The sequence below is a fragment of the Cupressus sempervirens genome, chromosome 5, assembly GCF_028749045.1.
Source record: "Cupressus sempervirens isolate cs-2001-9-10 chromosome 5, ASM2874904v1, whole genome shotgun sequence".
Lineage (NCBI taxonomy): Eukaryota > Viridiplantae > Streptophyta > Pinopsida > Cupressales > Cupressaceae > Cupressus > Cupressus sempervirens.
This window is the reverse complement of record NC_143122.1, coordinates 874452835-874466170: the sequence shown is the minus strand read 5'-3', so window position 1 is coordinate 874466170 and position 13336 is coordinate 874452835. Positions and strand designations below refer to the sequence as shown.

The 13336-nt window shown below is 37.1% G+C and overlaps 1 protein-coding gene across 7 annotated transcripts in view; it reads right to left on the bottom strand.

Moving 5' to 3' along the window:
* Window positions 1–13336, bottom strand: part of LOC149558715 (putative CoA ligase CCL8) — a 243734-nt gene that overhangs the window by 63436 nt on the left and 166962 nt on the right. For all 7 annotated transcript variants that reach the window (XR_016365057.1, XR_016365059.1, XR_016365058.1 and 4 more), the window contains exon 13: window positions 1016–1106. Coding sequence is in view for 4 of the 7 variants with exons in the window: in XM_089832815.1 (XP_089688941.1) it covers window positions 1016–1106 (91 nt within the window). In the remaining 3 variants the exon portion in view is untranslated. The remainder of the gene's footprint in view (window positions 1–1015; window positions 1107–13336) is intronic.

Here is a 13336-nt window from a genome sequence, read left to right as displayed (position 1 = left end):
TCATTTCCAAGTCTGCAATATGAATATCAAATAGAAGTCTGATTTACAATCACTTTCAGATCTGCTTTGTTGAACAAAAGTTGAAGTTTTAATTTTCAATCATATTTGGATGCTAAGTTTGTAATGGCTTCCAAAAAAAAAAAAATCTTTCAACTTGGGTTATATTAACATATTTTATTATTTTAATGTAGGGCCAGCGAATGGGCAGAAAATCACCATTTATTAATGTTGTTTTTAAGCTGAATTTTATTTTAAAATCGGAAACTTCAGGCAATCCCTAGGACGGATGGGAAACAGCTACAGAGTCCCTGGGACGGTCAACACCATCTAGAAATGCGCTGACCTTTTCCGAAGTTTCGGGGATAGATTTCCGATTTTCTTGCTTGGGTGGGGACGGCTTCGAAATGTCTCCAGCCATCCCCAAGTCCCCGAAACGTGGACGGTTTCCTAAACTCAAGGCTTAGGGCTGGAAACGCATATCTAGGTAACATAGTTTTCAAGCTTATAGCTACATTCTGGAGCTTGCTGTTCCTATGAATGTTACCACGTCTGTTAGGAATTTTCATTCAAGTCAATATAATATTTTTGTTCCATGCAAAAAATATCATTATTATAAATCCCACACAGATCTGTCATTTTATTATAATTCATAATATTTACAGTTATATTAGCAGTTTAATTATTTGTAGCTCAATGCAATATCTTATTTAAGTTCTCCATTTTAATTAAGATTTGGTTGAGTTTCCAATAATAATGTAGTGGAAAGGATCATTTAGTTAAAAATCTAGAAGACTCGGTGCAGTCTTTCTTTAATAATGAATTGATGAGCAATAAAAAATTGGGATCAAGTTTAATATGAAACACAGATAAATTATCTAATTTAGATGTGTACCAAATATTCAGGGATAAAGCACAATCTATCATATCGATGATAAGAAAATGCAGAACATGGAATTGGTAAACAAAGCAAGGAAAAAGAACACTTAGTTTCATAAAGAATAACAAAGATACATACGCCCCAGGATGACATAATAGCCATCTGCGTCTATTGTTGCTGTATCTCCAGTTTTAAAATAACCATCAAAACCAAACGAATCTTTTGTAACCTGAAAGGATTGCATGCTTTATTAATTGATAAAAAAGGGTAAATTTTACAGCTTTCAATAAGAAACAAAAGCTAAGTTAAAATAGAGATAAGCTACAGACTTGTCAAGTTACATGTATTGGACAAAATTGCATGCATTTGCAAAGTAAATGAGATTTAAAGATTTCAAATAACTATACTCCCTGAATTTATGGGGTGGGAAATGGTAATCACAAAAGATTCAAAACTGGAAGAGATTCTTGCTGTTCCAAAAGCAATAAAAAACGGCAGCAGTCAAATGCCTACAAACCGAATTATTGCTTGCTAAAACAGACATGAAAATTGTAATGTCCCTTCCCTGGACTATTCTTCAGATGGCAGATGGAAGATGGTTGACCTATTATCCAAGTTCCTCTAGGTAAGAAGTATGGATAAGGGACTCATTCCGCAGCTGGTGGAGTTATACAGAAGCTCTGTGAGCCAGTTTGAGCAGTTTGGAACAATTTCTAGATTTTAGGTATGATCCCTATTTCTCTGGGGAAACTGTCAATTTCCTGCAGCAGACAGATACTACGTTACCCTGAGTTTGTGAGATGAGGGGGCAAGGAAACAGGCTTTTGGGACATGTGGGGCAGGGGGAGGGGGGCAGGAGGATTAGGACACAGCCATATATATACATAGATAGATAGGGAAATCTGAAATTTCAAATATATTCATGAATTATATAACATTGCAACATTCATCATACAAACATAATAACATTTATTAATCCAAAATCATTGAATCAATGACCATTCATCGAATTATCATAAAAAATAGCATTAAGTGAATCCAATCAGTGTTCAAATCTCTATTTCATACATTCATAGATATAATACATAGAAATAACCAAAGACTTGGAACAATAGCAAGGACAAAGTCTCAATCTGTTCAGAATATCACATTTTATTTTCTATCTACTCACCCTCATCCGATTCCTTAGTAGAATTGGGATAATTGTACCAACTTCCCACACTACACTATTATAAACTTCAACATATACTCAGTAGTGAAGATTATGTAATATAGGTCTAGTTGATGATAGTATAATTGCTTTGAAAGAGATTGCTGTTGGCTAATCAACATTGGCAATATAAGCTTATATCTTTAATATAGAGGGCAGTGGATATAAGATAATCATTGATATTAATATGGAATTGTAGAGGGATCCATTTTGTTGTATTGGTTTGAATATAAATCCTCTTGTTGATGTCACCAGCTAAAACCTACTATTAGTGTCTTTTATATGATCAACATACTCTGAAATGATTCTCCCTTGTACATACTCTTAGGCCTTACAGTATCACAGTTTGACTTTTTCTAGTAACCATTCAGAATTGACTCAAATGGAGGAATTGTACAGATTGGCTTATTATGAGAATCACGCCTCTCATAATTAATCGTGTACTCTAATCATTTTCTTATAACCCATGACACCACCGCTATTGAGTAGCAGTGTATCCTTAATATTCATTTAAATATTAGTTTTCCTTCTTTAACAACCCTTCTATGAGCCGTGATATTAATGAAAGTTGCAATATTTGATATGCATGGTTCTGTTGACGCCTTTGTGTTTTGTTGTTTCTGTCCAATCATGCTCTGTAAGGGAGTTGTGCCTAGCATTTATAGTCACAAAGACATCAATATTGGACTCATACTAATGTTACATAGCTCTGCAAACTTTACTTTGTGTATGGTTCCTTTGGACCTCAATAATGCAGTGATTTGGTAGCCATAAATTCCTAAAACTAATTGTATGCAAAGGGTGATAAGTAAAGCGTTCAGCACCAATACATCTTATACTCTCCCATGTCTAAATTCCTCTTAAAAGGATTTCTGAAACAGTGCTAAAGTAAGTGTTGAACCCAGTCTTAAGTTGCTGACTGGAATAGATCATATTATTCTGATTGGACATTCTTGTCCCTGATTGTAGTCTCCATGCTGATGTGTATACCGCTAGCTATATCTTATTTTTCTACCCCTTTCCATTACAGGAGAGGAAGTCCATTTCCTTTAAAATTCATCAGTTTTTACATACTTTAATTAAGTCTTTAACAGATCGACCTATGTAATAGGGATTTGCTAACTTATATCCTGACCACATTTCATACCTGGTGCCTTTTCACAATTATCTATCTTTGCTTGGGTTATGTTTTTTTTAATCAATATGCATCTTATTATCGATCCTCCCAATTAATTGATGTTTTTTCATAAATCATTGTCTCTATTAGGTCCATCATCTATGAATATAATTTATCATTGTTTCCTTTTATTTAATCAATTTTCCATTTCATTTATTGCAATCGATGTTTATTAAAAGGTTTAAATCTTTAATTTAAACATATTTCAGAATATTTCCTATGTTCATATTATTTATCATATTTAATGATTATATTTTATTTTATTATTGTTATATACATCATATTATTAATAGATAATATTATTATATCTATTCATTTATAATATTGCAGTATATTCTTTTACTTATTTATTTGTTCACTTATTCATTTAATTATTATTTATTCTTATTCTAGAAAAAGGGAAAATGATAGCCCTCCCATCCCCAAATAGCTTGCACTCAAGCAATGCCAATTTAATATGAATAACTTTTCCCGCACTTTCTTTCTGATATCACCTTGCTTTACAACACAAATTTCATAACCCTGAAACAATATTTTTATCTTGGTTGAGAAAAATATTAATATAAACTAATCAAATCTGAAAGAAATAGTACTCAATTTAAAATCTTTAGTTGGTTAATATTGTTAGATCAGTTGCTCTCTTTCCATGTACTAGGATTCAGCTATTCTGTTATAGCTGTTGATCCTTTTTATTTGGAATTCATTGAGTAGTTATTATAACTCTTTCGTGAGAATAAGAAAGATATTGTATATTTTGTTTATAATTTATTGATTATTTAGAAGTGGAAAATTTTACCATGTTCATTTTCCCAAAACTTTACTTTTCAAACCTGCCGGCCTTACCAAAACTTATTAATTTTAATTATTTTGAAAAGGGGACATCACAAATGGAATTTTTCAGAGTCAACACTCGTGATTCGGGTGTTAGAAATGAATTGTATGATGTAGATTCACTCAATAATGATTCTGATTTTCATGACAGCAATGAAAGGTGTTTGCAGCAGGCATGAGATATCAAAGGATTTGCAGATAGAGGATGGTGGTACTCTGAATTTAGGTACTAGTAATATTATTTATGAGGAAGACTCCAGTTGTACTGAGTCTGATGTTTAATATCAGACTTTAGGAAGTGAATTGGAAAATTCCTTGGTTGATGATAGGTCCCAAAATCAAGACTTAGATGGACTAATAGTTACATAGGGGGTGGGAGTGTGCGAGGAGATTGATATAGCAGCAGCTTCTACTCTTTCAGATGGCTCATTCATCGAGGTACCCAGCAGCAATACCTCATTTGTTGATGACTGCGGAGATCATAGTGCACAGGATAATATTGATCATGAAGTGAGCATAATGGACACAACTTCCTATCATAGTGGGGATTGTAGATCAAAGACGTAACATTGGAGTTTGGGAGTTAACAAACATTGTGTGGTCAGACGGCTGAAGGTGTGTGATAATCAGATTGCTACAACCATTGAGCATGATGTCGTTGCACGTCAGATGTTAGCCATATTTGGTTGGGTTGCTCCTATGTTAGATGAGCACGGTGGTAAAGACCTTTCTCTAATAGAGTTCCATCCACTTCAAGAAGCTATTGGTAAAATGAAACATAGTTAACTACAATTGTTGGTTGACAAAGATTACCTGCTTGAGTGGGGTTGCACTTGTTATGATTCTTTGATGGGAAAGGAGGAGGTAGTTGAGCTCACTCATGAGCTTGAGGCAACTTCAAAGATATTGGAGATCACCCAATTGGCTCTTCAAGAGTACCACCTTTAGTTGGATGAGGTTGTAATGGAAATAAGTCGAGAATAGTCTTCACCAGCTACAGTTTCAATTTACCTTCCCACAATCAGAGTTGGTGATGAGTTGATACCCACGAGCTGCAATGAGGTTGTGGCTACATTTGTCACTGATTTAGGTGCAATAGATTAAGCTGGGATAAGTACCTTGATTGAAAATTGAAAAGGGCCTCTTGTTGTGTCAGGTTGTCAAATAGTCAGCACATTGATAGATGATGCAGGCAGCAGGACAGGTTATTGACAGTCCTTGTGAGGCAAATGTGGATTTTTCAATGAGTTGTGTGACAGTTCATGGCACTATTCCATCTTCTTGACAAAATATCTGCAAAGTATCATCTAGTTGGAAGGTTGATACTTGATCTAGTTGGGAGGTTGATACTAATATGTTATGTAGTGATCAAACATACAATTCCTCTCTTGAAAAGTTATTGCTCATGGGATATGAGAATAACTCCAATGTTCCTTACACTTGTGGATACTCGCTCAGTTTTATCAATGTGATTTGCTAGTAATCACGTAGGCGGCCTTACACTATTCATTCAAGGATGACTTGGGTTTTTGGTGAGATGGTGATGATTTTGTATGAGTGCCAGGTGATGTTGATAGTGATGGTGATGGTGCAGGATGTAGCACGAGATAATGTTGATCGTGCGAGGAGGCAATAATGGTTTTAATGACTTCTACCTTCCTAACTTTCTTAGAGTGAAATTTCACTACCCAACTACTTGCTATTCTACTCCTACTCCTTCAACTACTCACTATTCTACTCCTACTCCTATGAATGGAAAGGTTAGCAAATGGACGGGGATCGAACCTAATGAAAGTTAACCAGTGGCCCCACCTTCACAAATGCGATGATTCAAAGGAAAAATAAACTAGTTTTCCACACAAGGCTTCCCAACAAGCCGCTAGGATGCTAGTGGTCTAGTATTGATCCCTATCAAATATTCACTAACATCACCATACAATTAGCCATCTACTTTTACTCTAACAACATGAAATGAAACCCTACTTTAATTTGAGAGATGAGAAGAACCATGCAATACACCAAAATATTCATGTATATCCACCATGCAAGTCACAACAATGAATAGAGAACAATTTTGATAGTATTTTGGCAACAATCCTCCAACATAACCCCCTTTTACAAATGAGAGGAAATGGCCTTATATAGAGGCCAAAATTACAATTGACACTAGAGATCAAAAGCAAAATCAACGATCCAGATTGGATCCTAAAAACCCTAATTAGGGTTGCCACCCCTTCGGCCAATGAGAAAATGCCACCTCGTCAATGGACCAATGAAAAAAGTGGAAAAGTAGCAACCAATGAGAAGGCACCAAAATGGTGGCCAATCAAAATTAGACACTTGTCCTATTCTAGAAGAAAGAGAAATTGCCACTTGGGCTTACATTAAATGTTCTAATATGACTCTCCCTTTTTCTTTCATTCTTTTAGCTAAGGCAATGAACCTAGCTAGCCTTTCATTGACTTCTTCCATGGGATTACAAGGTGTATACTTCATCTTGAATTCAACTGATTTCACCATGCTGCTTGCTGTTTGTAGTGTCTTCTCGTGATCCTTCTCATACTCTTTTGCAAATCCAATGAAAGCGCTTAGGGAGGAAAGGGTGTTCGAATGTTTCTTTTTGATAGCAACCTTTCCTAGCTCATCCAATCTTGATCCAAGTCTTGTCTCATTGATATTCTCTTCTCTGATGTCTTCAAAATCAAGCGCTATCCCAACGTCACTCATCATGGTTGATATGGAAGTGTCAACGCTTGGGTTGTGCTGTGCAACTACTTTCTATATCTCCTCAAGTATTCTCAATCTAGTAGTCAAGGCGACAAACCAAGATTCGACCGTACTCAATCCTTTCTCATCAACCAACTTGGCCCTCTCCAAATATGCTTCTGGTAGCCCAATGAATGCCTGTAGCCTGGGAAAAGCCAAATCTTTGACGAGAAGGAAATCCTTCCACTCTTCAAATAATCTGAACTTGTTTCTAACAGCCACCAATGACCGAAATTTAGAGATGAAGGCAAAAAATTTCGCCCATCTTGGATTGTATCATGGATCCAACCCTTGACTTCATGTAGTTGAGCTGATATCTCTTCCGTATTGCTGCCGCTATCTTGAGGAAGGGCTGCCTAATGCAACTGTTAGATAGGCTGGTAATCTCTCCAATATTTGTTCTCAGCCTCCAACTTCATAATCCTTTTATTGGCCTTCCTCAATCTTTCCCTAATCAAAGCTATGCCTTCTTGGATCTCTTCACATTCCATATCATCTGTGTCTCTTCCCAAGTCGTGTTCCACTATCTCATATTCCTAGGCCGCAACCTCATCCAATGCCTTATTAACTGTTGGTATAGCAATCTGAACCTTTCGGTGACCATCATTGTTGCTCCTAATTACCTTTGCCACCATCTTTGCCATTTGTTTATGGTTCTCACTATCACCCTTTTCTATTAATCCTCGAATGTCTTCCACCGTTCGAGCAGTTACTACCTCGTCTCTTGGCATAAGCATTTGCCTTAACCATAGTGGTGCGGTGCATCTCCCCAAATCTGGATTTTGTTCAACTAACAAAGCATCACTAATGGCCTCAGGTGCCTGACTTATTGCCTCAATGTCAATCGGCCCATCCTCTTCTCCACTAGTTACTGCCATATCATCTCCTTGTTGGTTTTCTGAGAGAGGGGAATACTCGGTGCTCTCACTGTAACCGCTTGATTCTGAATCAAAGCTCACCTCTATTGGGCCTCTTTATCACTTGAATTGACCTCTTGGCGTCTAGTCTCAACAATGCTTTCCCTTGATGGAACTGTTTGCTGTCTTTTGGCTAGAGGTTCCGGATGTCCCTTGTTCTTCTCAACCTCCAAAGCTCTTTTCTCACTTATAACCGTTTCCCGTTGCCGGCTACTTCCTTCACTCTTCTACCTGACTGATTCTGTTGTACCTTATTTTGGCTTCATCTTCTCATAAAGTAAGGGGAATCCTTTGTCTTTGTAGCTTCCTTAATCTTTCATTATACCACAACTCGATATGCAAATCAACTGCTCTTGTAAGTGCCTCCAAGGAAGGATCCTGATGGTCATCCCAATCTACTGGATTCAACTCTGTTCCTTCTACTATATCATAATCTCCTCTCAACACATTACCATCATCTTCCAGTTGATCGGGAATATCAAGGCCTCTCCATTTGATATCTCTCATCATGTTCACCAACAATCTTGAGAAAGCTAGCTTTCTCACATGAAAGTCATCCTTGGCATTAGCCCAAAAGTCCTCTATAGTGGGAACATGCTTAAATGCATTTCCATGAGATACCTTGATAAGACCAATAGGATCAAATCCTTGCCTCACTTTGTACCATCCTAGATGATACCATTCCAATTCCTTCTCTGCAGCTGCAAAGGCGGCCCAGTTGGGGCAACTATCATTGCCAATTCCGATTGAGAAGGTAATCCTTGCTTTACCTTCATTTCTCATTATTCTATCATAGTGCTCAAGTTGCCTAGCCAATTCCATCAAAACTACTTTGTCAGGTGGGTATCTTGGAAGCCTCTTGGGACAAACTATGCTTCCTGCTACTCTAATGTAGGTGAATTGCGAAAATTGGATGAACCAATTCCCAAACTTCTTTATCTTTGCCTCTACTTCTGATGAAAGTCTCTTAGCAGGTGTCCCATGCAATACCCTTACTGTCTTCATGGCAAAGGCGTCACAAAATATCTTGTAATCCTTGTTGTTGTGCAAATGAAGCTGTGGATAGCATTCATGCACCAAATATTGCCCCGGCCCATTACCAACTTCTCCTAAGGCCTTAAGTCTCGAACTCTTATACAATCTAGCAATTAGGTAGAACAGATAGGATCCCATGTAGAATTGCTTTTGGTTTCGTATGGTTCTAAGTTGCAATTCTAGGTTCTCACTTATGATCCTAGCCCAATCAAATCTTCTTTTTCCTTTTTCAATTTCATCAATAAAGAAGTACATCTAGTTTTCAAATTGCATACCTTGAGCTAGGCCCATGATCTGACTGAGAAGCACAATGAGGTCTTCGTATTCTGATTTGAAGTTTGCCACTGTAAGCTTTGATGACTTAGTTATGCCTTTCTTTCCCTCGTGTAGCCAATTCTGCTTTAAAGGTGTGAAATAAGCCTCCTAATTATCCTGAAATGATTTAGCCAACTGATCCATCATTAGTACTACCATGTTCTTGTACTGGGGAATGTTAAATGTTTCTTCGATTGCTTGTCCGCCAATATTGGCCAACACCCTCTTCCCTTCACCAAAGATGATGGATTTACTGATCAAATCAAATCGGGATGCACATTCCATAACCAATTCCGGACAGGTCAATGTAGGAGAAAAAGCCGCTGCGTGTACAATTCCACTTCTGCATATCTTCTTTGCCAAGGGGGATTGACCTTCCCTTAGTCTATCCTTTACTTGTACCATGTTTACTATACCGACATTAGTATCGGTTATTCGTTTCCTTTTCAAGAAGAAAGTTGTTTTGGGCATCATATCCTCTTTGTCTTTCTTAGTATTTGTTCCCTTAGGATTCTTGCTTGCACTACCATCCTCCATCTCGTCGCCCTATTACGGGATGGTAAAGTGGTGGACAATGAATGCAAGAAGAAACAAGGAAGACAATATCTAGACAGAAACGAAAGAAGGAAGTCAGCTTAAGGACCCCTTTCAAATCTAAATGATTAGAAGTCATCTCTATCAATAGCCGGATCTTTCTTTTGGAAACTAGGATCAGACCTTGAGAACTTCAAATCCCTTGAAAATCAGAATTTTACTTCTTTGGAATTGTCCACCTTTGGCCTCAAAATCAGACTTAATCATGTATTTCTTCTCCAAATTAAAGTCGCCCAGGTTTGATGTAAAAAAGGGTGCAGCTCTAATGGAGAAAATCAGACCCTAATCAAGAATTATTTAGGGCAAGAAAATTGAAACTAGCATAAAGAGCAGATCTGCCCCCAAAAAATAGCCAAGAATGAACAAAATTCTGCCCTTGCAATAGTTCACCAAGCATGAGAAAGTTCAGATCTGCAAATAAAATCGCCAAGGAAGAAAACTGCCCCTTCTAGAAGAAATCGCCAAACATGGAAATCTGCCCTTCGCCCCAAAAAGAATCACCAAGCAGACTAACTCTGCTCTTAAAATCACCCAACAATCGAGAAAGCTGCCCTCAAACCAATTCACCAAACACACCAAATCAGCTCTCCAAAAAAAAAAATCGCTCAAGCATGGAAGAGAAGGAATGAAGAATGAAGGAGAAAGGGGAAAGAGTTTCCTCTTATACCCAATTTGTTTACCCTTCCCAGCTGGCCGATTGGGACCCTGGGAGCAAGAAAAACAATAATTAATGCACAATTATGGCCCCCAATTAAATACTTAGCTAAATATTAATTTTGCCCAGATGAAATTTACTTTTTAAATTTGCCAATTAGACCAAAATTGCAAAAAGAAATTAAATAATGCCTCAGATATGTCAAATATTTCCATTTAATGATGATTTAGCAATTAATATGTCATTAAGTTCTAAAAGATTCCCAGGCAAATTTAGTCCATTAAAGCCAATTTTTTTGCAATTCCATTCAAATTGATTTTGCTAAGCAATTTTAGTTTTTTAACACAAATAAAATTATTTCTCTAAAGTCTAAAATCGATTTTGCAATTTGCTTTCATCATAACAAAAATTAATTTTCTCACCGAAAAAATTTCAAGATTTTCCAAAAAAGTTCAAATCTAACAAAATTTCATTTTTTTGAAAATTATCCAAATTTACACAATTACATCCAAATTTTCAAAAGAAATCGTCTAAGTACAAATTTTACAATTTTATCTTGCCAAATGTTGTTTTTGAAAATTTTGTCCGTCTTAAGGATGAAATCGGTCATTATGGAAAATCAAGTTGGAACCGGATGAAAATAAGCTAAGCCTCTCCCACTGGCCTGAAGGTGTCCAAGGCTTAAAAATCTCAAAAAAAAATCAAATCAAAATTGTTGGACAATCAAAAAAAATTGCCAAGGCAATTTGAAAAAAGAGGGTCCCCAAAGTTTTGGGGCGATGGTGTGAGAGCCTCACAACAAGTTCATTCACAGGGTGTTGTAGGCGCTTAAATTAGAGTATCTCCACTTATTTTACGATAGATAGTATATAATTGGGTATCCAAAGAGGTTTGGCACAACACCTACCCAATCAGTTGTTCTACGTTAGAGATTGGAGCCATATTGTGATTCTTGAATTGTCAGTGATGGGCCACTAACAAAGATCAGAGCCTTTTTACCATAACTACATAGTGAGGAGTGTGCATCATTTCACTTTTGATCCAAAGGTAGAGGACTTCGTTATGTGTCAATGTGGATGGTCTCCAGGATTATGCCATCCTTTTTATTGGGAGGTTATACACCATCTTCAATTAACAGGGTTGGCAACTACAAGTTAGTAGGAGACTACTTGCAAAGTCAGTTTATCCATACCATTTTAGCGAAAGATGGATATTATGGTTTTGATATAGACACCCTTGGTAGTTATCATCTTCCTAGTACAATTGCATCCCACACCCATGGGAGATCAATAGAATGTAGAGGGAAATTTAGTCTACCCGATGTGTCTATATATCCTTACTTCCTGTGTTGGATAGATGTGAGTTTCATTTAATTTGGGATCCATGTGGTGATAGGTTTAGCATTGTACATTTAATGGGTCCCATCGAGTTGCTACATCATCTAAGCATGGTGGCATTGGGATCAAATTAGTGAGACCAAAAAAAGGATTTGTTCTTTTCGCTCAGCTTCGCTTTAGAATTTGCGAGCTAGGCATAGTTGGTTGGACACTCTTCAATGTGCTATGGGGTCCTCTACATGCATCAAGATTCTGATTTGGATTCACCGGGGAGAGATAAAGTGTGTACATAGTGTGGGTTACAGGTAGTGTTACCTTTGATCCTCATGTGCATGGTTTGTTTCAACTACACAGTCTTAGTGCGAGAATTTGACAAATGGGTTATTGTTCATTTCTCTGCAGTTGTGGTATTTTGAAGCTTCAGTAGTGCTATTGCAATGCAGATTTCACTATTTCATTAGGACCATCAGCACAACTGTGTGTTGTTCTAGTTGTGATTCCTTGAGGACAAGCAATCTTAGGGAGGGTAGACTATAATGTCCTATTTTCTACGAGCTATAGAGTTTAAGGGGTTAACCTACAATTGTGTCCCTCGTAGGCTAATTACTATGGATAGAGGGTCTTCTAGGAAGAGGTTTGATTAATGGAGGATCTTATCTTCTCCATAATATTGTATGTTGTTCTAGTCTGGTCTTTGTTTGCCTTGGATTGGACTTCATTTGGGCTCATATTCATATACTTACTATTTATAGTAAGTTTGGGGTTGACTATGAAGAACCCTTTTTTATTTTTAGTATGGCAGTCTTATGGATTAGAGGATATAGTGGTTGACTATCTTGTCCAAATGGTTTGTCAAGTTAATCAGTATTTAATGTAATATTAACATTTTAATGGCCTTCATTGATATTTCATTATTTGATTTATATTCTGCCATTATAAATTAAATTTATAATAGAATGGGGGTTGTTAATGATATATTAAAGTCATTTCATTAATATATAAGATATTAAAATCATTGTTTACCGCTATGTAAAGTAAATTAACCCACACTACAAATAGAATAAATGTAACATATACAACTAAGAGCAATGTAATATTAGAGAACTGCTACTTTTATTAATACAAATCAAGTTTACATCCAATTATGACCCCATATACAGTGAGAAGCATAACATCTCTAGTGTCGCCATAGTGGGCCATCCCCTAGCTCAAACAAATCGAGAAAACTCGGTATTACACCCTCTCGTGACAAATTCCAAGAGCTTCTCAGTCTACTCGTCTATTCCCTCACCAACCTGAGACAGGACCAATGCCACTAGTTCCTAGTGCCAACAACTACATCCACCAAGCACTCCTCCAACTCAGGATCAAGAATTTCTCCATGTATCGCCTCCTCCCAAGGCTCTACGAGATGTTACAAAGGTAGCTCTAAGGGTGGTTCCTCTTTGCCCTCATACATGATGAAATCCTCTTAAGGCACCTATGGCTCTAACTGTTGTATTATCTCCCCCTCTAGTGTATGCTTATCCTCCAAGTCTAGGTTGGCCACAAGCGACGAAAACTATCTTTGCAATGAAAGCACTATAGGCCTCACGAGGTCTCGTGGTGCACGCTAGAACCTA